This window comes from Lichenostomus cassidix, unplaced genomic scaffold (assembly GCF_008360975.1).
Source record: "Lichenostomus cassidix isolate B80296 unplaced genomic scaffold, HeHo_3.0 HiC_scaffold_463, whole genome shotgun sequence".
NCBI classification, from domain to species: domain Eukaryota; kingdom Metazoa; phylum Chordata; class Aves; order Passeriformes; family Meliphagidae; genus Lichenostomus; species Lichenostomus cassidix.
In genome coordinates, this window is record NW_028148033.1 from 17,874 (window position 1) to 43,801 (window position 25,928).

The 25,928-nt window shown below is 48.5% G+C and overlaps 2 protein-coding genes and 3 long non-coding RNA genes across 11 annotated transcripts; 2 read left to right on the forward strand and 3 right to left on the reverse strand.

The window, feature by feature from the left end:
• Positions 1 to 211: 211 nt before the first annotated feature.
• On the reverse strand, positions 212 to 4,433 carry LOC146420273 (uncharacterized). The gene is made up of 6 exons (XR_014849219.1): positions 4,333 to 4,433; positions 3,381 to 3,598; positions 2,892 to 3,024; positions 2,070 to 2,198; positions 749 to 876; positions 212 to 348 (listed from the first exon to the last, which is right to left on the reverse strand). It is a non-coding gene; the product is annotated as an uncharacterized LOC146420273 (long non-coding RNA).
• A 6,492-nt stretch (positions 4,434 to 10,925) lies between these two features.
• On the reverse strand, positions 10,926 to 17,249 carry LOC146420274 (uncharacterized). Its single transcript, XM_085048444.1, has 8 exons — positions 16,576 to 17,249; positions 16,418 to 16,459; positions 16,261 to 16,322; positions 15,962 to 16,035; positions 15,785 to 15,868; positions 15,635 to 15,711; positions 14,507 to 14,561; positions 10,926 to 11,276 (listed from the first exon to the last, which is right to left on the reverse strand). The coding sequence occupies exons 2-8, from the start codon at positions 16,444 to 16,446 to the stop codon at positions 11,196 to 11,198; spliced, it is 462 nt and encodes a 153-aa protein (XP_084904570.1). The 5' UTR covers positions 16,447 to 16,459; positions 16,576 to 17,249; the 3' UTR covers positions 10,926 to 11,195.
• A 51-nt stretch (positions 17,250 to 17,300) lies between these two features.
• LOC146420275 (uncharacterized) lies at positions 17,301 to 19,062 on the reverse strand. Its single transcript, XR_014849225.1, has 3 exons — positions 18,698 to 19,062; positions 18,450 to 18,586; positions 17,301 to 18,227 (listed from the first exon to the last, which is right to left on the reverse strand). It is a non-coding gene; the product is annotated as an uncharacterized LOC146420275 (long non-coding RNA).
• A 782-nt stretch (positions 19,063 to 19,844) lies between these two features.
• Positions 19,845 to 21,403, forward strand: LOC146420276 (uncharacterized). Of its 2 annotated transcripts, XR_014849224.1 has the most exons (4): positions 19,845 to 20,481; positions 20,605 to 20,732; positions 20,955 to 21,034; positions 21,111 to 21,403. It is a non-coding gene; the product is annotated as an uncharacterized LOC146420276 (long non-coding RNA). The 2 variants fall into 2 exon arrangements; XR_014849223.1 differs by having other exon boundaries at positions 19,851 to 20,732.
• Positions 21,404 to 21,499: 96 nt separating this feature from the next.
• LOC146420277 (uncharacterized) lies at positions 21,500 to 25,707 on the forward strand. 6 transcript variants are annotated; one of them, XM_085048445.1, is made up of 5 exons: positions 21,500 to 21,646; positions 21,731 to 21,775; positions 21,861 to 21,934; positions 22,028 to 22,098; positions 22,169 to 25,707. In XM_085048445.1, exons 1-5 carry the CDS (start codon positions 21,601 to 21,603, stop codon positions 22,275 to 22,277), a joined length of 345 nt encoding a protein of 114 aa, XP_084904571.1. In that variant the 5' UTR covers positions 21,500 to 21,600; the 3' UTR covers positions 22,278 to 25,707. The 6 variants fall into 6 exon arrangements, 5 of the variants coding, with proteins under 5 accessions (XP_084904571.1, XP_084904572.1, XP_084904575.1 ...); XM_085048446.1 differs by having other exon boundaries at positions 22,028 to 22,095; XM_085048449.1 differs by having other exon boundaries at positions 22,028 to 22,091.
• The last annotated feature ends 221 nt before the right edge of the window (positions 25,708 to 25,928 follow it).

Consider the following 25,928-nt stretch of genomic DNA (forward strand, 5'->3'; position numbering starts at 1 on the left):
CAGCAGTGTTAGTCAGAAAAAAAAATCAGAAATAATTGTTTGGAGCCGAATTAGGAAAAAAAAAGTCACAAAACCTTTACACTAACTGTATTGTACAAGTTAAACTTGATAACTGGATCTTTAGGGACACTTCTGTTGGTTCCATCATAAAAAAAAGGGAGTACAATTTCGATGAGGTCAGAACAGAAGTCACTGATGTAACTACCTGGGTTTAGTGTCTGTCACGTTCTGATCAAAGGCAGGAAAATCCTTCTGTGGACTCACTGGACCCACTTTCTTCTTGGACAATTTTTGTGAGGATTTAACATCATCATCGCTGAGGAAATCATTCAAACTGGAATCAGTTATCTGAAGCAGAAATAATGCACATAAATAAGAAGCTAATTAGCACTGTCAAGAGAGATCCATAATGGTCACAATACATAAATGGAAAACAACTTGTGTATGGCATCCTTTGAAACAATTAAAACACTACCAAAATTTTCCAGAGATTTGAAAAACAGAAAGTCTTCCTGGACAGCCTCAATCCCAGCAATTTCCAAACTCCATGCTTGACTTGGTGGTCTTAACAATGTTCTTCTAATAATATTAATTTCAAGCAATAGTACCCATGTAGTCACAAGCTTTGGTATGATACCTAATGCTCATTCAGCTTTAAAATACCGAAATCTGCAGGTTTTTTGATCACGCAAACCTCTGGTTTTCTGCACGTTAGGGAATGCACATTTTCCTTTGGATCTCCACTTACAGGAGCTGTGTAAAAAAGCCTCTCCAGCAGACTCTGGTCATAATGGGGATCACCGAGTTCACTGTCATACACCTCACCGCCGAGGGAGAGAGAATCCCACAGAGAACCTGCTCGATCCCAAAAATGCCCTGGGGAGAAATCAGCACGGCAGATACGAGAGAGAGAATCACACCTTAGTGTTCTGCGGTCAGTCTCTAAGGGATCTGGACAATACTGCCTATTTTATCCTGGATTTGGGCTATACTGGTTCCAGACAGAGCCAGCTGTGCTCACACAGCACATCTGTGACCCAGCTGGGAGGGTTACCTCAGGAAAACATCTCTGCACCCCACAGGAAAACAAAATCCGTGAAAAGTGCAGCACAGCTTGGGTTAGAAGAGATCTCTGGAGATCATCCAGTCCAACCCCTGCTCGAAGGCAAGGGATGCAAATAAAAAGTTGTCCACTTGGATTTTGGGTACCTTGAACCATGCAGATTCCATAACCTCTTTGGGCAACTGACTCCAGACCTTGGTGACTTTCACTGTAAAATATACCAATTAATATCTACTCTAATTTTTAGCTTTCACTGCTTTATACCTTTTGGACTGCTTTAAGATACCGGTAAGACTTAAGGACAGTTTACTTTAATTAAAAAATAGCAACAAAGGTATATCTGAGTAGGCAAAACCACAAGCATCTTCAGACACAAGTTTGGGTTAGTTTGGTTTAAGGCTTTCCTCTGTGCTGTGAGTTTCAAATCTTTCTATGATCTGCAAATACTTCAGTGTTATCCAATGATAAACCACAGGGAAATAGTAAGTGCAGGGCACAAGAAACACAAACTGAAATTCTGAACCATATCTGGCCCAGAAGCTGTGTGTTCAGGGTGCTGATGTGGACACAGTGGAGCATCACTTATGCTCCTGCTATGCAAAATGAGAGAATAAGGTACATTTAATATTTGGAGAAAGATTAAAAATAGATATTGTTTCTCGCTAATTTTAACTTCCAGTGCTTCTTCTTCAGAGAAACATGGTATTTGTTTTACGTACTCACTTTATGTAACATTTTAGGACACAATAGTTACAACTAAAAAATAACTTAGTTTTGTCAAAGATTGTGGTTAATCTTCCAGACATCGCTTTTACACCAAGTGACTTGGAGCTATCCAGGTTGCTGTGCATCACAGCTGAGCTATAAGACACCTCCATCACTTGCACACAATTCACTGGTTACAGTCCCAAAAATGTGGAGAACTTGAGGAGTCAAGAGACATTTTTCAGTACAAAATGGTCAGATAAGGACAACTTTACAGTAGCCTCCAGCGCACCACACTCACCTGCCCAACAGTAACTGGATTGCTCTTTCTTCAGAGTTTAGGTCAAATTGCTGACCTGAAACTTCAGATCCAAAGTGATGGAGATCTTCAGGAGTGGGCATGAAACTGGACTCTAAGCCTTTTGGGCTCCTGGATAACAGCGATGGAAGCACAGAGAGCAGTAAAAGGAAAAATAAAGACATTAAGGCACACTCAAGATTGATCCATTAATTGGTCTACTGTTTTTTCTAGGAAGTCCAAAATAATCTACTTTAACGCAAATGTGAACAGTTTGAGCAGAGATAATTGAAACTGAGTTTGCGATAGCATCACTGTCTGTCAAAGACAATGACATTACTTTGTGGTTATCACAGAACAACAGGCAACATTCGTATTTTTCCAGAGGAAAACCACGAAACTGAAGTTTCTTTTCTCCTAAGAAAAAACATGCATTAGTTCATCAATTACTTACACTCATTTGAAAAGCTGCTCTTTGTGATGCAGTGCCATTTCACTTGCACTTCCTTGCGCTACTCTTATCCCTTACCAACATTCCATATTTCCGTGTCAAATAACTCTGAACTAAATATAACTATACTGAGAAATGAAATTAAAATCAGTGACTTAAATCAAGGCTTACCTCACAAAGATTAAAATAAATTCACAAAATTTAGCCATTTATTCACAGATAGAAATTAACTTCCCATTTGAATCATGTGCTGGTTTCATCCTAAATGGATCCTAAAACACATCCTATGAATCTCACTATTTACAGTTTCCTGCATAAAGCCTCAAAATTTATGCTTTGGAGCTTGAGTCTCACTTTCCCCATTCCAAACTCACTTTGTTGGTGCTTTAAAATCGTCTCTCTCTACAAAATGGGACATTCTGTTCAGCTCAATCTCCATGTCTGGGCTGGACTTCATTGCAGAAACAACCATGGCATCACGGAGTTTACTGCCTTGATCCAAGAGAGCTGGGAAATAAGCAGAAAAATTACATTCCAGCATTCAAATGCAATTTAAAAGCAGTGTGCAAAAACAACACATGTGTCGGCTACATTCAAGAAACTTATGTTTCCAGCTGTCTAAAAGAGATCTCGATGCCCTGGGGATTAAATACGTTTTAATTTCACTCATTAACTCCAATGCTTATTTCAATCCAGCCCAGGCAGCAGTGGTTTTCAAGTAAAAGCCTTTTGGCTATAACGCAGCAAGCGGGTGTGAAGTCTCTTTTTCCCTTCAGAAAATTTCATATCCAGACAGGCACACGAAATATCATCAAGAGTCGTTTGTAGTGAGATCTCAAAGACGAAGCCAGCTGCACACAAACCTGACAGCAGGTCTTTCGCAGCCGGGTTGTGCACGGAGAGCACCCGAGTGTCCCTTCTGGGAAGAGCTTCGGGATCAGTGCTGGTGGGAAATGACAGGGGCTGATTTGAAGGATTCATTCTCAGACGTTCATCCGGTAAAATCACACGGTGATGAGAAGCAGGAAAGGTGTCCTTTATGTTTTCAGAGTTCTCTTGGTAGAGCAAATGGTCCTTTCCTCTGGTAAAAAATGTAATGTCATTTCAGTAACAACCCAAGTGGGTGGGTAAAGGGATTCAAAACTCTGCAAACTCTCCCTTCAGGACATGCTCCGAAAAGAAACACGGCATGTCATTTTCATGATTCCTCACCTGCCACTTAGACTATCAGAGAGACTGACCCAACCCGCAAGTAAAAGATTTTTTAAACAAAGCTTCTTAAAAGATCTTTTTTACAAGATCATGTTGTGACACGACAAGGGGGAATGGGTTCAAACTGACAGAGGATAGGTTTAGATTAGCTATCAGGAGAAAGTTCCTTGCTGGAGCATGGTGAGGCCCTGGCACAGGCTGCCCAGAGAAGCTGTGGCTGCCTCTGGATCCCAGGAAATGTCCAGGGCCAGGTTGGATGGGCCTTGGAGCAGCCTGGGACAGTGGAAGGTGTTCTGGCAGCAGGGATGAAATGAGATGAACCTTAGATCCCTTCCAACCCAAATTACTCTATGATTCCATGATTTGAGGCACATCTTGTGTGAACTTCCGTGACTTGAACTAAACCGACATAAGATGCAAATTTCTATCAGACAAGAAACTGTCCCTGTCACCTCAGACACCCTCAACATTCTGGATTTCATATGAAATGTACGTTTGAAAAGATCAAGCATTCCACAACTCACAAGTGTACAGCCATCGCTTAAAAATTCTGTCCGAACTGCAAAATAAACCACAGTTTTGTCACGAGGAAAGAAAAAGTACCTATGAGTTGTGGCTTTGCTGCTGCCAACAGACTCCTGGTCAGCAACAGTCACCCGTGTGTGCCTGGGCCGCTGGGATGGAGCAGGAAGCTGGGATTTGCTGCTTCCCTGAGCAGCAGCAGCGTCTGAACTTCCCTCTGTGGTTGGGACAGAACTGCTGGTGTCACACGGTTCTGGCAGAGGTTCTAGAGCCAGTGAGACCTGAAAGAGATTATGTGAAAATATTACTTTGTTCTTAAGTGCAGTAAATACTGCATGCAACTTCACTTGCTGTGCAATGGAAAAGTGTTGTTTTTCTACATAACATAATATTTACATTGTGCAGCTATGTCACATATGTACAACTACTCGTTTCTCATTTCACGCTTTCAAATCTCAGACAACTATATTTCATCATCAATTTTCCAGGGCCAGGGCTGCAAGACAGAGCTTTCTTAACTCTAGATGTCAAAAATCTTCTACAATTCCAGACCAGTGAAGTGTTAGAATCAAATATCCACTTTTAAATCCACTGTCAATACTAACACTCAGTGTATAGATTACCATATTTTCCTCCTTTAACCTCAACTACCCCACTAAATAAAATACAGTGAACGCTACCCGTATGTGTTTCCCATTCGTTCCCTTAGCTCAGCAATGCCTTGGACAGAGAGCATGCCTGCAGGGTGCCCTGTACAGCTGGGTCCCGCACCTGATTCCAGCAGTGGCACAGCACACAATTTACAGTAACGAGCAAAGACATCAGAGCTACCTGCAGCTCTCCGAGTTTATCCGATGTCGGTGACACCACAGCGGAAGACCCTCTGGTGGGGTGGCTGGGAGAGAGTTGGGACAGTTTGGTGATCTCTGCTCTGCCCAGGGGGAAGTGATCAGGTTTGCTCAGAACGTCCAGGACGAGAACACCCACCTCTGCAAAAATCAGAAACATCCCCAGGTCAGTCTCACGGTCATGACTCACACTTTTTGGCTACAGTGACAGAGATGCCAGAGGTGATCCTTATGTTGCACAAGGAAATGACTATAACGAGGCAGCTGGTAAAGAAGGGTTATTACAGACATTATTACTGGCAAAAAATTACAATAAATAACCACAGGATTACCAGAAAATGAACACTCGGAACCCCCCACGGCAGCCCATTCCCATGGCCGCCCATTCCCACGCCTGACCAGCCTTTCCGAGAAGAAATTCCCCGTGCTGCCCGAGCCGAACCTCCCCTGGCGCAGCTTAAGCCCATCTCCTCCCGTGCTAGCCCAACCCCAATGAACGGCCCGGCTCCCGCCGTGTGCCGGGGCGAAGCGTCCCTACCTGCCAGCTAGGCGGCGAGCTGCCGGGGCCAAGCGGGCGCCGGTTCTCCCCGCGGGCTGCCCGGCGCGGGACGCGGGCTGGAGCACCGTGCCGCCGGAGCTCTCCCCCCACCAGCGCAGGCGGAGCATGGCGGGCGGCTGCGGGGTCGCCCGCGGCAGGCGGGACACGGTGCAGCGCAGGAAGCAGCGCGGCTGGCCCCGGACGAGCGGCGGGAGGCCGCTGGCGGCGGGGGAGTCGCCGGGACCTGCGGGGACGGGCGGCGTCAGCGACCCCGTACATCACCCCGAGCGCCCGCGCCGCTTCCCGTTCCGCCCCGCCCCGCCCCGCCCCGTCCCATCCCATCCCGTCCCGCCCCGGCGCTCTTCTCTCCCCGCCGTCTCCCCCCGAGCCCCGCTCCGCCGCCCCGTCCCTCTCCGCCCCTGCCCTCCGCCGCATCCCGCCCGCGCCTCGCGCCCGGCAGCGGCCGCCGCGGCGGGGAACTACAGCTCCCGGCGTGCCCCGCGCCCCGCAGGGCGCAGCGGAGGCGCGGACTACGTTTCCCTTGGTGCCGTGCGCGCGGGTGCGCCGGCGCGGCTGGGGGAGGCCGCTTAGGGCGGGGGCGGCTCGGGGGGCTCTTCCCGGTGCTCCCGCCGCGTCCCTCGCCGGCACGTCGGCCCCGGAGAAGCAGCCGAGTCTGGGCCGCCTCCCGCCGCGGCGGCCGGTCCGGATGCAAGATGCGCACGGCGTGGGCGGGGGCGGAGATCGGGGAGGGGGGCTTTCGGGGAGAGATGACAAGCTGAGTTTATCCTCATCAAGGTTCAGTTCAGTGCAAACACGTGCAAGATTCCACCTGAAGAGAATTCCACCAAAAGAGGATGGGATTAGTGGTTCAGGGAGAATCCAGTGTGATTTGCAGCGCTGGCAGATGTGCAGGGCTGCACTGAAACAGTCCTTTAAAATTCCACCTTTTACAAGGAACAAAAATTACTAAACTTAGGAAAACATTTATTTGCTGCATGAAGCATCTCACATTTATAAATGCGGTTTACTTCTGTGCTTTCCATTTCTTGAATTGGAAGCCAGGCTGCTAAAACGGGTTTCTTATTTACTGTCAAATAAAACTCGTGCTATTGCCTGGCGCATGGTCTCGTTTGCGCTTTAACTCGGGCACAGGTGATGCCGAAGAGCATAACAGGTGCAGTGCCTCAGTTTCACCACATGATGGCGACAGAGACCGCGCAATAAAGTTGGCGGGTGCAATACCCGGGGCTCACCACAGGAGGGCGACAGAGACCACCCCCTAACAGCGATTTGTATCGCGCTCCACAGAGATGTATCGCTCTGGCTTTTCGTGTCTGCACAGCTTCCTCTCCGGAGCTGCGAGGAAGATCCAGTGAGTGAGATGAGACTCTGAAAGCTCTGAACACGACTAGAAATCCAGCTATCAAGCTGAATAAAAAACACCTTACACCCAGTGAAACCAAAACCATACTAAATGTCTCTCTTCTTTTGTAGAGCTCTGGGAGTAGTAGCATTACATACTGGTTTGGGAACAGCCAGAATCACACTCCCGCAGTCCTGGGAAGTTCTGGCTCTGGAGAGCCTGCTGCTGGCACCTGCTGGAGCCAAATTCATCTGGGGGGTTGGTGGCCGGCGTCTCCATCGGCACCTTCGTGGCATCCCTAGGCGGCTGTCCCGGGTCACCCGGGACCCAGGCAGTCCCAAGCAGAGGCTTCTGCAGCACCAACATGTGACCAAGGACCGGGACTGCTCTCTTGCTCCTGGAAGGAAAAAAAATGCCCTAATCACTGAGGGACAGGACATGATGTAGGGATGAGGCAATAACACCATGGTGTGATTCCATCAGGGAACAGCCCAGGATGGCTAATTAAAATGATTCGGGGGTTTGGAAAGCAAAGGTGACGGGGCTGCGAGGCATTTTTGGGGAAAACCCATCCAAACCCGAGAAATTTTAGGACCCCAAGAACACAGGTTTTTCAATGGAGCCACAGCTCAGCTGCCGATACGGCTCAGAGCAATGCAGAGAAAGCATCAAGACAGAGCAAAACCCAGGCAAACAGCGTAGCGCTCACGCAAACAGCGTAGCGCTCACGCAAACAGCGTAGCGCTCACGCAAACAGCGTAGCGCTCACGCAAACAGCGTAGCGCTCACGCAAACAGCGTAGCGCTCACGCAAACAGCGTAGCGCTCACGCAACCAGCGTAGCGCTCACGCAAACAGCGTAGCGCTCACGCAAACAGCGTAGCGCTCACGCAAACAGCGTAGCGCTCACGCAAACAGCGTAGCGCTCACGCAAACAGCGTAGCGCTCACGCAAACAGCGTAGCGCTCACGCAAACAGCGTAGCGCTCACGCAAACAGCGTAGCGCTCACGCAAACAGCGTTAAACAAACACAAGCTGAAACTGCCCAGCAAGATTCGTAGTGCAAGACGAGCCAGAGGCTGATGATGCTGAAGGAAAGAAACCTCCATAGAAATAGCACATGATAATGAAAAGTAAATCCTGACAACAATAGATGGTTTGGGTTGGAAAAGACCTTAAAAATCATGTAGCACCAACCCGCCTGCCATGGGCAGGGATGCCTTCCACTAGATTATGTTGATGCTTAAAGCTGCCTGAATTTATGGGAATGATGCACTGCCCTGTGACAGGACCAGCAGGGACCAGTGTGTCCCCACACTCTCAGCAGTTTCCATTTGCTTTTTCCCATGTGCATCCCTCACACAATTCACTCCTTAAATGGTCTCAGTCCCCCAGCCATCTCCCTTGGCACCACCCATGAGAGGACCGATCGTCACCAAGGGAAAACAGTATTAGAGAAGAGAAATAGAAAAGTAATATCAATATAAACAGTAATATAAAAGATAGCAACATTATCTTTGTGTGGTTGGGGTTATTGCTCAGGTGCATAGGCGCCCTGCAGCTGGAGGGTTTGGGCTGTCTTTAGGGGCTGGAAAATACTAAGTTATGAATTCGGTGGGTTTGGGGAGAGCAACTGCTCCAGTCATGTAAGAGCTGAATAGCTGAAAAATCAAAACAAGAGGACTGGGTAGCTTTGAGGTCTGGGTAGCTTTTGCCAGGTGTGTAGGTGGTTCTACTAAGAATCCCTCAGCAAATCCCCCCACTCCTGCAGGGCTGTTATTTCAGTAATCGATGACTCCTCAACACAGAACTCTTCCCGTCAACAAAACATGCCGCTTCCCCTCTGTGATGCCTGCAATAACTGAGCTAAATTGATCTGTCAGGGACAAATAGAGCCAAAACTGCGTTGCAATTATTATGCCCTGCCTTACCTTGGAAAGATTCCTCACTTGTTGCCCCCTGACCTCTCTGGACTAAGCGATATTTATGCCTTTCAGCCTGTAAAATGAGATTCTTTGAGAGCAAACGGAACATGTGCTGCAAAGCAGCTGCCTCACCTCCATGTCAGCCGTGGAGCCAAGAGCAATTCTGTGCCGTGTGGGACTCGGAGAGCAAGGGAATCCCTTGGGTGTCTGTAATCCGGCGCTGTTGCGGTTTGCAGAGGTGCTGCAGGGCTTGATCCCAGGAACGCCACGGCGTGTCTTACGCGCGGTGAAATAAATATCCCCATTAAGAGCCGTAACAAGGATGTTACGCGCTGAGCTTGGCGCGCCTGAGGTCGCCTGAGTCCGTGTGCGCTCCGTTTGGTCCGTGCGGGTTCGGTAGAAGCCGGGAGTTCGGCTGAACTCGGGTGGGTTCGCTGGAAATCGGCAGTTCGGCTGACCTCGGCATTGTCCGGTTAACGTCGGCTGTTCGGCTGAACTCGGCATTTCCCGGCTTTTCCCGACTTTTTTCGGTAAACGTCGGCTGTTCGACTGGACTCGGCTTTTTTCGGTAAACGTCGGCTGTTCGACTGGACTCGGCTTTTTTCGGTAAACGTCGGCTGTTCGACTGGACTCGGCTTTTTTCGGTAAACGTCGGCTGTTCGACTGGACTCGGCTTTTTTCGGTAAACGTCGGCTGTTCGGCTGAACTCGGCTTTTTTCGGTAAACGTCGGCCGTTCGACTGGACTCGGCTTTTTTCGGTAAACGTCGGCTGTTCGACTGGACTCGGCTTTTTTCGGTAAACGTCGGCTGTTCGACTGGACTCGGCTTTTTTCGGTAAACGTCGGCTGTTCGGCGGAGCTCGGCTCGGCTCCCTGAGGCGGCGCGCGCCGGGCCGAGGCGCTGCGCGGAAAAGCGGCGCCGCCTGACGTTCGGCACCGGCGCTCGGTGTTCGCCGCTGCCGGGAGCCGCGGGCATCGCGCCGATGGCTCCCAGCGGGAGCGCAGGCTCGGGCGGCGCTTCATTAGGCGCTGACTGCCCTGATAAATGATAAATGGCCGTGAAAGCCCCCGGGGCGTCTGCCGGGGAGGAGCGCTTGCCACAGGAACGGCTTGGAATCGCTGCGCCATCCCGCCGGGGCTTTGAAGTGCGGCGATGCTGTGGGATGTGCTTGAGGTGTCACTAGTGTCTTTCGGGAGAAAGCCATCAAGGATTTTTGGAAGCAAATAAAGTTCCGGTGTCCTGTCAGTGTCTTTGCCTCTCGTGACTGTGGCGGTTCCGGGAGGGGAGGGAAGGGAATGAATTTTATGTGGAGCTTCTGCTGCTGCTCTTGCTCGTGTGTCGGAATTCAGCAGATTCCTCGACACTTTACCCAGGCGGGAATGCGAGCGCAGCTGAATTTCCGTGCGCCTGAGCCGGGCTCGGTGCGGTTGGGTTCGGCTGCACTGAGTTCGGTTCGGCGCAGCTCGTCTGGCTCGCTGCGGTGCGGCTGGGCTCGGCTGAACGCGGCCGGGCTCGTGTGAACTCGGCTGCGCTCGGCTCGGCTCGAGTCGCTTCGGTGCCTCAGAACTCGCTTGAACTCGGCTCGGTTCGCCTGAAATTCACTGCGTTCAGCTGATCATCGCCTGGGACGCGAGGTTGCTCCCGGCTCCTCCTTCTGCAGGCGCTGGATATTCCGGCAGAGATGGAAAAAACAGGATTTAGCTTGCCTGAAGGCATTTCCACTGCTAATTTCCAGGCTTCTGTTGGAAACGCCTGGGAGGCTGTGCAGAGTCTGCTGCGCATACTGGGAATTCACCCATGAAGGGTGATCTTTAAAGCAGTTGGAACGCTGCACTCGTTGCATGTTTGTTTCTCTTGGAGTCCCTAAAGGCAGTTTCGAGGATATTTTTTGTTTAGTACTTTAAAGTTTCCTCTAGCTTTTCGTGTCTGCACAGCTTCCTCTCCGGAGCTGCGAGGAAGATCCAGTGAGTGAGATGAGACTCTGAAAGCTCTGAACACGACTAGAAATCCAGCTTTCAAGCTGAATAAAAAACACCTTATACCCAGTGAAACCAAAACCATACTAAATGTCACTCTTCTTTTGTAGAGCTCTGGGAGTAGTAGCATTACATACTGGTTTGGGAACAGCCAGAATCACACTCCCGCAGTCCTGGGAAGTTCTGGCTCTGGAGAGCCTGCTGCTGGCACCTGCTGGAGCCAAATTCATCTGGGGGGTTGGTGGCCGGCGTCTCCATCGGCACCTTCGTGGCATCCCTCGGCGGCTGTCCCGGGTCACCCGGGACCCAGGCAGTCCCAAGCAGAGGCTTCTGCAGCACCAACATGTGACCAAGGACCGGGACTGCTCTCTTGCTCCTGGAAGGAAAAAAATGCCCTAATCACTGAGGGACAGGACATGATGTAGGGATGAGGCAATAACACCATGGTGTGATTCCATCAGGGAACAGCCCAGGATGGCTAATTAAAATGATTCGGGGGTTTGGAAAGCAAAGGTGACGGGGCTGCGAGGCATTTTTGGGGAAAACCCATCCAAACCCGAAAAGAACACAGGTTTTTCAATGGAGCCACGGCTCAGCTGATCCCAAAGACTGTGTGTATCCACAGTTTTCAGGGTGTGGATAATGCCTTAAGACACAGGTTGTCCTGTGACCACCTCCCACTCATAGTATGCTTGGGGCAACTCTTTTATTTTTGCATGTTAAACTAATAGGAGGAACGTATTCCAGGTCTTTGGGATTTCTCTGAGCACAGTCTGGCAGCTGACAATGCCCTTCATACAGAAGTCCAAGGATATTGGACATGGAAAGAAGGTACTACCAAAGCTGAGAAGCAACATGGATGACAACACCTGCTGATCTCAAAAAGTAAAAGTGTCAAGATGCCAGAATGAGCCCCATCTGGGCAAGTACGCAAGTAGAGACCCCTGCTGCCGCTGCGGCCAAACAGCGCAGCCGCCCGGGCGGCCAAACAGCGTAAAACAGACACAAGCTGAAACTGCCCAGCAAGATTCCTAGTGCAAGACGAGCCAGATGCTGATGATGCTGAAGCCTCCACAGGAATAGCACATAATGAAAAGCAAATCCTGACACCAAGTTACTTCCAAAGCTATTAAAAGGATGCTCAAGAAGCTCAGCAGGCCTAGAGAAGGAGGCAGTGAACGCCAGATGACTGTGGCAATCGCTCCCGACACTAAGGATCACATCCAGACTCAAAGAAAGCCGATGACAAAAAGCTCACAAGAACGGGGACGTGGCTCGGAGCTTCCCTGCCCTGCCCAGCAAAGGCTCAGCTGATGCTGAGGAGAAAACCTCTCCCACTACAGTCCTCTCCTCTAAGCTAACTTCAAATTGCCTCCTGTGATCACAAAGGTTTTTCCCTTGTCCCGACCACCACTCCTGACACTTAGCTTTCACAAGACAAGCTGACACAATCCATCCCTGACACTGTGGACCTCAATGTGCTCCCTGTGGTCCTTGGGCTCTGCATTTGTCACGCCGTCAGCCTGGAGGAGGTGTGCAATTCCCAGGGCAGAAGGCAACAAAAAAACACCCTGCAGGTGACCTGTGCAGAGAGAAAAGCTCAGCTTTTCATCACCAACAGCAATGGGAGCAAGGGAAAAAAAACCTCAAAAACTGGTAATTTCCATCATCTACCTGCTTTTATCAGGCTTTGATTAAAGCAGATCCTCATTCCTTTTGCTTAGAAAATTATTATAGAATGCAACAAAAAAACCCCGAACCTTATTCTATTACACCCATGAAGCTTTTTTTTTTTTTACTTAGAGTGCAACAAAAAAAAGGTGAAAAAAACTCGGGGGTAGAAAAGTTGGGTAGAGGGCACTCGAGTAGATAACTTGGGTACAGATTTGGCTGAGGGGGCAAAAGAGCAGAGGAAAAGGAAAAGATACATTCATGTATTAAGAGCAGTTTTAATTCCATAGACGTTTTAGGGTAACATACAGCCGGGGAAAGCTGTACATTGCTGAGGAAAAGCTGTTCAGATACTTGTGAAGAACCCTAAAAAAATATTAGCAAAAAGTGGAAGAGAGCCCAAAGAGCCTTTTAAGAAATGATATGTGGTGGTAAGAAAAGGTTTCAAAACATGTAAAAATCCCCTGAAAAGCCCTTCTGAAATTGTGTCTCAAGACAGCTGTAAAAATAATGGCGAAACTCCAAATAAAATGCTGAGAACGTGACGAAAAAGCTTCCATCGTTGCCATGGTGATAGGCGGTACGGGGGCGTGGCTGTGGGCAGAGCAAATGGGCGCCGAGGGACGGGGCGGGCAGGGGGCGGGGCAAGAGCGGGATGACGTCAGGGACAGGGCGGGGTGAGGGGGCAGCGAGGGGCGCCTTACACTTTAGTGCTCCCTCTGCTGCGAGCTGCATCCGCTCCCCCCTCGCTCTCCTTGCGGGAACTGCAAACGGACAGCAGTGGCTCCTGTTGCACTCCGCACCTGTGGCTGCTCCTTCAGTCCATCTCTTTGCACGGCTACATTGCTACAAACGTGCCACACCACATTCTGTGACACATCTGTATGTGCTATTCAAACACTCAGCTGCTCTGTTTTCCTCTCGCTAATGGAGACACTTCTAATTTCAAGCACAAAAGAGAAAAGCCCTGTCCCTTTTTCTTACCATTAGCACTTCAGAGAGAACTTCACGCATTTCATTACAATTCATTAGGCAGGTCTATTTTCATGTCCACTCTGCTTGCTTAGAATTCCTTCCAACACCACCTTATTTCTTTGCTCATGCACAACCCTCTTTTACAGGCACGATCACCTAGGCACAGGCTAATTCTCTGTGTTGCATAACTACATGTACTATATTGTTCAATGTTATCTCTTCATTTTTATTTATCTAGTTTTCTGTGATTTTGGAGAGCCTTGGGAGTTTTAGCTTCTCATTGCACCTGTATTTTTAACCTCCCTCCACTGTATCCCTTGATTTCCCTAATAATGAAACGAGGCATAGTTGGAGCCAGGTATATTGCATTGCAAATTTATTTGTGCATTGGCACGAAAGGTCCACTCGCACAGGTAGCAAACAGGTTTGCTGCAAGACATAAGTTTTGAAGATCTGTGCAAAAGGTGGCTTCCTACCGTGGTTAGCAGCCATGGAACATGCTTCACCTGGCGTCCCCACAACAGCCACCCACGCTATAACTGGGAACACCACAGTTCCACCATCCCCAGCACAGATGCAGATGGTGATCTTTGGTGAATTGTTTCTCCGGTGCCAAAACCACATTGAAACACCCAGAAACTACAACCTCATCACTGCGATTGAAGTACATCACATCTATACCTTCAGATGCCCACTGGTCTCTGGCATCCTGGGCCGGGATATCTTGCCAGCAGACAGCCTACAATGCAAAATTGATGATGGCTGCAAGAGCTGCACCAGAAGTTCTCACTCAAACAATAATAACTCATTCTGTCTGCCAGTCACCGCCCACTTCACACCTAACCTTGAATGCTGACAGCTGGCAATACTTCCTAAGGAATAAAACAAAAGAAGGCAAAGAATAACCCTGTAACAAAGTCACCATTTCACCTCCCCCTGCCACAAAAAACACTGACTGACCTCCCTGTGGGGACCCACTGAGACCCTCACAGTATGGGGCACTGTTTCAATCCATCTGCATCTGAAAGAAATTCATTGCAAAAGTCAAAGCGTGACAAGGTAACTTAATATTTCTTGGCAATCTACAGGTACCACCTACACTCTAACTACACCCTACAGCACAAATTTCAAGTCCCTGGGGGGCAACTCTCCCACAGATCACACACAAGGCCAGTGACCGGGGGGTTTGGGATGGTTGCACACTGCAGGCTCCACTGGCTCAGCCTCTCAACAAATTAACAGTACAGCCTTAGTCCTGTTACACCTACACAGCAGACCCCGCAGCAGGGCAGAGCAGCTCCGGGCCAAAGACACACACACAAACACACAGACACATTAGACAGGACACGCAACAAGGGGACACGACAATGAGAGAAAACTCTCAGTGAGATGACTGCAATGATCAAGAGGATGCGGAATGAGATGACCCGGGTGAGACTGATGGTGAGCCAACCAGGCCCAAAGAACCCTGGCAGAAGATGCTAACACAATCACCTTAAGACAAGCTCGCCAAAATGGCAAAGATGGATGCCCGGGAATCACAAAGATAGGGAGAAGATTCCGACCGCACATTCTTACAAGTCCTAGCCTGCTATAATGGATCACTGCCATGTACAGCTGTTGATACAGCTCAGAACAAGACCGTAAAAGGCATCTGACTCGATGCTTCCAAAGAGATGCAGAGATTCCGATGCGCACCCGAACTCGGGATTTGAAGGTTCAAAGGTATCGGCTCCAAGCCGAGGAACACGGAGATCCGAGATGGTAAGGATGGCCTGGCATTTTTGATAATCCCCTCAAAGGGGTAAGGAAAAAGATACGACGCAAGACACACAAAAGACAGGGAACACACAGTAGACAAGTGACACAACATGCACCGGGCCTGCTCTGCCCTACGCCCCTCTGCATTGTCATCAAAAGTCAGGCTCTCCCTTTACGTGACCTAAGGGACCCTTTTTGGGACATCCCCCTTGCCAAAGCTAATACAAAAATGCCTCCTGGCAAGCCCCAGCCCGGCACCCAGCTTCCATCCCCTCTGGGGGTCATAACCCTTGACTTATCTCTTAGACATGATGCAGGGATGTGAACCCGTGTCCAGTGACAAAGAATGCGTCCTTGCCGTCGTGTAAGTTCCTGCTGTCACCGAGCTGCTCTCTCTCAGTTGGCTACAATAAAGAAAGCCAAACATCCATGTGTGAGCTTAATAGCACATCAACCAAATCCCAACAATCCCGCTACTTGCCGTCTCCTAAGAACGCCTGGCTCCGGAGGATGCAGGCTCCGGCCGCGCTCGGAGGCTGATGCTGCCATCGTGGGGTATACCTGGGTTAAGAAGAGACAAAGTGACGTGGCATTGATGAAACCCGAGTGGAACCTCCCTCCTCCCTACCTCCCAAACTCACCGCAAATCCTCACCTGTTGCCTAACCCAGTCCACCGGCTTGTCAGCGAGGGCCTTCAGCCCTGAGAGGTATAATAAAACTGGACTGCCTAAAACACACAAACAACAATGGACGCTTAGAGCTTAGCACGCTGCCACGTAGCACTCACCTAATAGTTACCCCATCCAAACACCCAGTCACCCAAGTCGCCTCTATTCCTTGGCATGCCCAGGGTAGCAGCAGCACCTGCAAAGAAACAAAGAAAAAAAACCCACATTGAAACACTGAAAAATGACACCCTCTCTACTCCAAATGAAATGCACCACATCTATACCTTCACTATGCACCCAGTTGGTCTCTGTCATCCTGGGCCAGGACATCTTGCAAGTAGACCACCTAAAAATGCACAAACAACAATGGATGCCTGGAGCTGTGCCAGAAATTGAGAACCAAGCAACAGTAACGAATTCTGTCTGCTGGTCACTGCTCACCTCACTCCATTGACCTTGACTGCTGACATCTAGCATTACTTCCTAAAAATACAAGCAAAGAAAAATGCTTTAACAGAGCCACCAGTTACACCACCCCCAAAAAGGCCCTCCTGGGGGAGAAAGGGCAGAAGAAAGTGGAAAAGCGCATCCTGAGGTACAGTCCAAGAGCATCACATTTCTGTGGTTGTTTCCATCTGAAATCAAGTGACCGTGACCATTTTCCACTGGGGTCTCTGTTGTATTGGACAAGCAGTTTGAGTGCTGCACACCACCTGTAAAACAAAAAAACATCACCTGCAACAAAAAAAACAGACACCAACACAACTCCAGTACCATCTAGTTCTGCTCTGGAATCAATACTCATCTTGGTATCCGGTACTTATCTGGCTAATTGTGTCCCACCTGTGCCAATACCCAGCCATGCCGAGCACTCTGCATCTTCAAAATGAGATGAAAAGCCAAACGATGCAGTAAATGCAGAGCCGAACGCCAAGCCGTCCCTTGGGCGCCAGATGCCGACCTGCCTCATATCCGTGCTCCTCTGGCCTCCTCCGTTTGTGTAGGGTTTACATCCTATTCCCCCACCTCTGCAAAACAATTATTTGTCAAAGTCACCCAGACACACAGGGAAAGCTTAACCCTTCCAAAATTCTCATTTCTTAATGCAAAATGCCTAGGATCCCACAACAGCATGTGTTAAGACAAACGACTAACAAACTGCAAGGTGCTGCTGTACCACTCCCTGCCATCTCCCCCAAACCCTGTGCATAGACCGGCCACGGTTGCTCTGCCTCAGGCGTGGCTCGGGTGGCTAAGCAAAACGACAGATTACTTGGCACAAAAGGATGGTAAGGAAAAAAACCTCTGGCTTCCAAAAGAAGAAAGAAGGCAAGGATCGAGACGACGCCAAAACAGATGACACATGGTACGGCGATGGTGGACGGAGGAGGCTCTAAGGAGCCAAAGAAAAGATTGTAACAGAGCAACCTGTTACAAGAATAGTCAGTCACAACGACCAAGAAGGCTGCGAGATAACGCCACGTTCAGAATGCTCCACGTATCCTTAAAAGCCCTAAGACCTTACAACTCACATCTGGAAAGGATGGATGGCAATACAGCCAGGAACAAGACCTCAAAAGACATCTGACTCCATACTTCTAACACGCGATTCCAAGACACGGCCAAGACGACCGGAATAAGAACAAATGATGTCGGCATCAGGCCGAGAAGCACGAACGTTCGAGAACTTAGAGATGACAGGCGGCGCTTGCGATAAGGCCCTTGAGGGCAAAAGGCAGAGGCAAGTGATCCGAGACATCCCAAAGACACACACGGCAGACAACAAAAGACACCAGACAAGACAAGACGGACTGGAACTGCTCTGCGCTGTGCACCCTTATGGTTCCAATCAAAGTAAAGCTGCTGCTGCCTCTGGCTCTACTAAGAGGTCCCTTAGACATCTCTTGCCCCATGCTAATTTTTAGATCTGTCCCAGGAATTTCCAACCCGCTACCCTGCTATCATCTCATCTCTGTGTCGTGACCCCACACTTATCTTTTTGATGACTGGCAGTGTGAAACCACATTGGACACGAAATGAGTCTGCCTCGGCCCTCTCAGAAGGCCCCGGGATGGCTAGTTAGCTCCTTAGTTGGCCAGGAAAAAGAAAAGCAAAGTCAATGCATGTGTTTAGTGGCATGTGGGACAAATCCCCACAATCTGGCTACTCACCATTTCCTAAGTGCACTTAGGCCTTTAAGTCTCCAGCTTCATTGCCATGTGAAGGCTGTGGCTGTCATTATGATGAACACCTGGGTTACCAAATGATGGAGTAATGTGCTGTTACTGTGAGGGGGGCATGCATTTGTGCTCCTTAGAACACAAAGGTGCACCTGCTGCTCGTGTGGAAAAGTCTTACGGGGCCCCTCAATGGACACTATTTCCCACTGTGCTGCCTTCAACCCCTCACCCCACCCCCCTCTAATTCCTACTAGTGCCCTGCTCTCTCTCCTTCTCCCTGTAATGATCCTCACCTTACTTTCTGGAAGCCTCAGCTTTGAATGTCATCTTTGACAAGAAGCTGGTCTCTTTTTTGACACGATGAATCTGATAAAAAAGTTTCCAGCATCACCCTTAATACCATCAGGAATTTTAGTAAGCTCCAATGCTCCTTAAAGAATGAAAACCAAAAGAAAAACACAAATTCTGTTTAATTACAAAACACAAAAGCCTCTTACTGACTCTGAACATACAACCCAAAATAACAAACTTAAATACTCACTGCATTCAATGCTATCTTCCTCATGGTGTCTTCAAAGTCTCTCTTGCTTTAGATGCCAAAAGCACCTGCTGGAAAAAAGCTGAGATGAGCTGAAAAAGCCCCTTACCTGGAAATGAGAGTACAGCTCTGACTCCAGTGAATCCCAGAGAGAAAACAAACCCCTTGGCCAAAGGCTGGGGTTAATATACCCCTGGCTGGGCCCGCCTCTCGTTCCCAGCATGCCTGAGAAAAAGGAGGAGGCAAATACCATTGGGTATAAAAGCCCTCAGAGGAGCTGTAGCTCTTTGGCTCCTCAGGCTTACCTTTATGGTGAGTGAAGGGCTTGTCTGGGAAGAAAACTCTTTATGGGAATTACTGTACTTTTTTTTTTTTTTTATGCAGCTGCATCAAGTAAAAAGGCTGAAACCAGGTAAGAAATAAAAACTTGTGTTTTGGCAGCATGCCTTTGTTATTTGAGTAATTTGTTGTTAATTTGCAGGGTTATTCCTTGCTAATTGCTAAGTAGTATTCCACATTTGACTAAGTGGGGGGGGGAATTAGTAATGATATCAATGTGTGACTCATTGGGGCTCATGTGACTGTTATTGGCACCTCTAATTAGGGTGCTATGCATTATAAATAAAAGTGAGGAAAGCAACAGACTTTTGTATGGCTTTGGGGTTAAGAATGTGCAAGGCTTGCTCCTGTATGAGGCTTTTGGTACCAGGGTACAGGTAGAAGCTCTTGGTGCTCCTTGGAGCGGGGTGGGTCAGGTGGAGAAAAGTCTTGCTGCTTGTTCCTGCCCCTTCACAGCCTCTTGTCTGCCCCTAAAACACCGGGGTGCCAGGCTTTGTTTTCTGTGGAAAAGAACCAACCTTCTCCTCTACTCTTTTGAAATAGAATTCTTTTAGCATTTTGGAACTTGGTGTCCTGGTACTTCAGAACTGGTGTTTTGCAAACTGTTTTTCTGATGTTTTGAAGTTTTTCTGTTATTTTGAAACTAGCTTATTCTGGTATTTTGGAATCACATTCTGTTTGAGGGGTGGTTTGGTGTTTGGGAACCTAGTTTTTGTAGGCTGGTTTTTGGTATTTCTGTAGCCTGGTTTCTTTATTTTTTGGCGGGGGGGGCAGTTGTGGGTGTTCATGTGGGTTTAGGGCTTTTTGTTTGATTTTGGTTTTTCTTGGCTTTTTCTTGAATTTGGTTTTTGTGGCTTTTTCTGTTTTGGATTTCCTTGTTTGGCAGTTTTGAAGGATTTTTTGTTTGGTTGGCTTTTGTTTGGGTTTGGTTTTGGGGGTTTTTTGGTTTTGTTCCTGTGGTTTTTTGGGGGAGGGGGTTTTGGGCAGACTATTCAATGAGACACACTTAGTGAGCGGGGGCACGAAGGGGCTGCTGGGAAGGGTGGCTATGGATATTTTCGGGACTCGAGGGGATCAGTGCTTGATACTCCTAACAGCAGGGAAAAGCAGGCTTTCCTTCTGTTTAACCAATAAAATAGCAGGGGAAGGGGATTCCCCATCCTTTGAATGCAGACAATTATGGAAAGAAAGGTTTTTCTCTAAGCTTAAGCCCCTCCCTTTTCTCAGGCATGCTGGGAATGAGAGGAGGGCCCAGCCAGGGGTATATTCACCCCAGCCTTTGGCCAAGGGGTTTATTTTCTCTCTGGGGTCTGCTGGAGTCAGAGCTGTCTTCACATTTCAAGGAAGGGGCTTTTTCAGCTCATCTCAGCTTTTTTCCAGCAGGTGCTTTTTGCATCTAAAGCAAGAGGGGCTTTGAAGATACTGTGAGGAAGATAGCATTGAACGCTGTGAGTATTTAAGTTCATTATTTTGGGTTGTATGTTCAGAGTTGTTAATGTGCTTCTGTAATTTTGTGGTTTAATGAATTTTAGGATTTGTTGTTGTTCTTGGTTTGGTGTTTTTTTTTTCAGAAGCATTACAACTTACTGAAATTCCCAATTGTGTAGAGTGTGATGCTTGAAGTTTTTTCAGCAGGTTCATCATGTCACAAGAGGTACCTGCTTCACATCAAAGATGACATCCAAAAGTGGGGCTTCCAGTAAGTAAGGTGGGGATCACGCCAGGGAGAGGGAGTGTGAGCAGGGTACTGGGCTGGAAATTACAGGGGGGTGGAGTTGAAGGCAGCACAGTGGGAAGTAGAGGGTCCCTGAATGGACACTGAGACTTTTCCCCTAGAGTAGGAGGTACATTTACATGTCCTAAGGAAAATGAATACGTTCCCCCCTGGAACGCTATGTAACTCTGTCTCTCGCTGATGCAGGTATCCATCAAAATGACAGCCACAGCCTTCAAGCGGGGATGAAGCTGGAGACTCAAGGGCCAAGGTGCACTTAGGAGACGGCAAGTAGCTGGATTGTGGGGATTTGTCCCATGTGCCACTAAAATCGTGCATTAATTTTGGTTTTCTTTATCACAGCCTACCATGAAGCTAGCCGGCCATCACGGGGCCTTCCGACAGGACTGAGGCAGACTCATTTCGTGTCCAATGTGGTTTCACACTGCCAGTCATCAAAAAGATAAGTGTGGGGTCACGACACAGAGATGAGATGATAGCAGGGTAGCGGGTTGGAAATTCCTGGGACAGATCTAAAAATTAGCATGGGGCAAGAGATGTCTAAGGGACCTCTTAGTAGAGCCAGAGGCAGCAGCAGCTTTACTTTGATTGGAACCATAAGGGTGCACAGTGCAGAGCAGTTCCAGTCCGTCTTGTCTTGTCTGGTGTCTTTTGTTGTCTGCCGTGTGTGTCTTTGGGACGTCTCGGATCACTTGTCTCTGCCTTTTACCCTCAAGGGCCTTATCGCAGTGACCAGCAGACAGAATTCGTTACTGTTGCTTGGTTCTCAATTTCTGGCACAGCTCCAGGCATCCATTGTCGTTTGTGCATTTTTAGGTGGTCTACTTGCAAGATGTCCTGGCCCAGGATGACAGAGACCAACTGGGTGCATACTGAAGGTATAGATGTGGTGCATTTCATTTGGTGTAGAGAGGGCGTAATTTTTCAGTGTTTCAATGTGGGTTTTTTGTCTTTCTTTGCAGGTGCTGCTGCTACCCTGGGCATGCCAAGGAATAGAGGCGACTTGGGTGACTGGGTGTTTGGATGGGGTAACTATTAGGTGAGTGCTACGTGGCAGCATGCTAAGCTCTAAGCGTCCATTGTTTGTTTTAGGCAGTCCAGTTGTATTATACCTCTCAGGGCTGAAGGCCCTCGCTGACAAGCCGGTGGACTGGGTTAGGCAACAGGTGAGGATTTGCGGTGAGTTTGGGAGGTAGGGAGGAGGGAGGTTCCACTCGGGTTTCATCAATGCCACGTCACTCTGTCTCTTCTTAACCCAGGTATACCCCACGATGGCAGCATCAGCCTCCGAGCGCGGCCGGAGCCAGGCGTTCTTAGGAGACGGCAAGTAGTGAGATTGTTGGGATTTGGTTGATGTGCTATTAAGCTCACACATGGATGTTTGGCTTTCTTTATTGTAGCCAACCGAGAGAGAGCAGCTCGGTGACAGCAGGAACTTCCGAGATGGCGAGGACGCATTCTTTGTCACTGGACACAGATTCACATCCCTGCATCATGTGTAAGAGATAAGTTGAGGGCTATGACCCACAGAGGAGATGGAAGCTGGGTGCTGGGCCGGGACTTGCCTGGTGGGATTTTTGTGTTAGCTTTGGAGATGGGGATGTCCAAAAAAGGGCCCCTTAGGTCACATAAAAGGAGAGCCTAACTTTTGATGACAATTCAGAGGTGTGCACGGCAGAGCAGGCCCGGTGCATGTCGTGTCACCTGTCTACTGTGTGTTCCCTGTCTTTTGTGTCTTGCGTTGCATATCTTTTGCCTTACCCCTTTGAGGGGATTATCAAAAATGCCAGGCCATCCTTATCTCTGATCTCCGTGTTCCTCGGCTTGGAGCCGATATCTTTGAACCTTCAAATCCCGAGTTCGGGTGCGCATCGGAATCTCTGCATCTCTTTGGAAGCATCGAGTTGGAAGCCTTTTACAGTCTTGTTCTAAGCTGTTTCAACAGCTGTACATGGCAGTGATCCATTATAGCAGGCTAGTACTTGTAAGAATGTGCGGTCGGAATCTTCTCCCTATCTTCATGATTCCCGGGCATCCATCTTTGCCGTTTTGGTGAGCTTGTCTTAAGGCGGTCGTGTTAGCATCTTGTGGCAGGGTTCTTTGGGCCTGGTTGGCTCACCATCAGTCTTACCTGGGTCATCTTCTGCTGCATCATCTTGATCCTTGCAGTCATCTTACTGAGAGCTTTTTGTCATTGTCACATCCCCTTGTTGCATGTCGTCTAATGTCTGTGTGTGTGTTCTGACTGGAACTGCTCTGCCCTGCTGTGGGGTGTGGTGTATAGGTGTAACAGGACTAAGGGTGTAATGTTAATTTGTTGAGTGACTTAGGGAGTGGAGGCCATGATTTTACAAGCATCCCATACCTCCTGGTCACTGGCTTTCTATGTGTGATCTGTAGGAGAGTTGCCAGCTGGGGATTTGTAATTTGTGGTGTAGGGGGTAGTAAGAGTGTAGGTGTTATGTGTAGATTAAAGAACGATGTCTGTGGGTGTTAAGGTAGCATGTAGCACTTTGAGTTGTGTAATGAATGTTTCAGATGCAGATGGATGAAATGGGTGGCACAGCAGCCCATATTGTGAGAGTCTGAGGGGGTTTGCACGGGGAGGTCAGTCAGTGTTTGTGTTTGCAGGGGAAAGTGACATGGTGATTTTGTTCCAGGGTTGCTCTTAGCCTTTTGCTTTTTTTTTGTTTTATTTTTCTTTGCTTTAGGAAGTAATGGTGGATGTCAGCAGTCAAGGTTGATCGAGTGAGGTGAGCAGTGCCTGGCAGACAGAATGAGTTCCTATTGGTGGGGTTTGAATTGATGGTGCAAGTGTAAGAATGCATTGTAATTTTGCATTTTAGGCACTTTACTTGCAAGATCCCTTGGCCCAGGATGCCAGAGAGCAGTGGGGGTATGTAACCTGAAAGTGTAGATGTGATATAGTTCAGTCAGTGTGGGGAGGTTGTAGTTTCTCAGTGTATGACTGTGTCTTTTTGCTTTGTTTCTTTGCAGGTACCACTGCTGTGCTAGGCATGCTGAGGAGCAGAGGCCAGGGTGTGAGTTGTCATCTAGGCAGGGTGAGTAACAGGCAAGCAGTACGTGGCACTGTGGTAAGCGTGTTTGCTTTCATTTTGCGTGCATTGTCCACGAGACTTTGTATTTGGATGAAGATTTGAGTTGAGCTGGGGCAGAGTTGGGGAGGAGCCTGGGGAAGACTGTTGTTGAGGGCAATAGTCATGTTTTCTGTTTTGTTGTGTTAGGTACTATGAGCAGGTGTGGAGTTGAAGTTGGGAAAGGTGAGGTAAGCGATACCCGTTCTCAGTGAAGAGGGAGAGGGGTGTTGCAGAAGGGGTCTCTTTTGGGGCGTGTCACGGCAGTCTGAATTTTCCTTTGAACTGTTGCAGGCACCGAAGTGGACCAGAGGGAACACAGCACCATCCACAGTGTCGAGGATGGATTGTGTCCTCCTGTCTGGTGAAAGCTAAGTGTGAGGAGTGGTGGTTGGGAGAAGAGAAAAAGCTTTGTAATGACAGGTTGGAATTAGAAGTTAGGTTAGAGGAGAGCAGCGTCATGGGACTGGCCCTTTGCAAGTAAAGGGAGAGGTTTTCTCTTCAGCATCAGCCGAGCCTTTGTCGGATAGGGCAGCTCTGAGCCACATCCCTGTTCTCATGATCTTTTTGTCATCGGCCTTCTTTGAGCCTAGGTTTTATCCTTTGTGTCAGGAGCGATTGGCACGGTCATCTGGCATTCATTGGTTCCTTCTGTAGGCCTGCTGAGGTTCTTGAGCATGGTCTTAACTTTGGCAGTAAGTTGGGGTCAGGATTGACTTGTCATTATCATGTGCTATTGCTGTGGAGGCTTCTTTCCTTGAGCACCATCAGCCTCTGGGTCATGTTGCAGTGTGAATCTTGCTGAGGAGTTTCAGCCCCTGCCTGTGTCACGTTGTCCGTGTCTGTGTGATGTTGTCCGTGTCCAGTGTGTCCATGTGATGTTGTCTGTGTCCATTTTGTTCTGTGTCATAGGATTTTATTCTATCTTAATGCTTTCTCAGCATTGTTCTGGGCTGTGTCTGCAGCAGGGGTCTGTGCTTGCATTTTTTCCCTGATGGGGCTTATTTTGGCATCTTGGCACTGTTGCTTGGTGAGACCAGATAGATGTTGTCATCAATCATGTTGTCATTTTTGGTAGTACCTTCTTTTCATGAAGGGTATTGTGAGCTGTTAGACTGTGCTCAGAGAAATCCCAAACACCTGTCCTGTTTTCCTATTGTCAGTTGAACATGCAAAAATCAAAGAGTTGCCCCAAGGATACTGTCAGTGGGAGGTGGTCATGGGATAACCTGTTTTTGAAGGCATTTTCCACACCCTTAAAAGTGTGGATAGGTGTAGCGTTTGGTATGAGCTGGGCTGCAGCTGCATTCCAAAAAGTGTGTTCTTTGGGCACTAAAATTTCTGGTTTTTGGTGGGTTTTCCTGAAAAATGCCTTGTAGCTCTCTGAGCTTTGCTTTCCAAAGCACTGAATGATTTTAATGGTTCTGCAGGGACTTCTGCTTGAGATGTCTGGTTCAGCTGCCTAGGGTGGCACAAAGATGCTGCTGAAGATGCCAATCATCAAGCCCCTGGATAAATTTTGGCTGCAGGAGTTGCCAGCAAGCAGGCTCTTCAGAGCCAGCGCTTCCCAGGATTGCAAGACTGTCATTGTGGCAGTCCCCAGAATAGTATCCAATGTGACTAGTTGGAGAGCTCTATAAAAGAAGCGTGACATTTCCTATGATTTTGGATCCAGTGGGTCTAAGGTGGCTTTTATTAAACAGGAAAGCTGGATTTTTAGTCCTGCTGGGAGAGTTCAGTGTCACCTTATTAAGCAAGGAAAAGCTGCATGGTAAGTGCAGGCTCATGCAATTTGTTTTCACTTGTAACTCCCCATGATTCCTTTAAATGAACTCCTAATGAAAAGTGTGAATGTGTTAACTATTTCTCTGTTTGATCAGCAATAGAATGCATTAGTAAACATTTGTAGGAGAGGCCTTGGGAGTACTGGAAGGGAGAAGGGTGTGGGAGACAGAGCCTGGCCCCAAGGTGGGTTGCTGTCGGTGTCATAGGAGGGGATGTCAGAGAGATGCAGATAATGCGGACAGGGTGCAGAGCCCCAGGGTACTGCCCCTGGTGGGGCTGC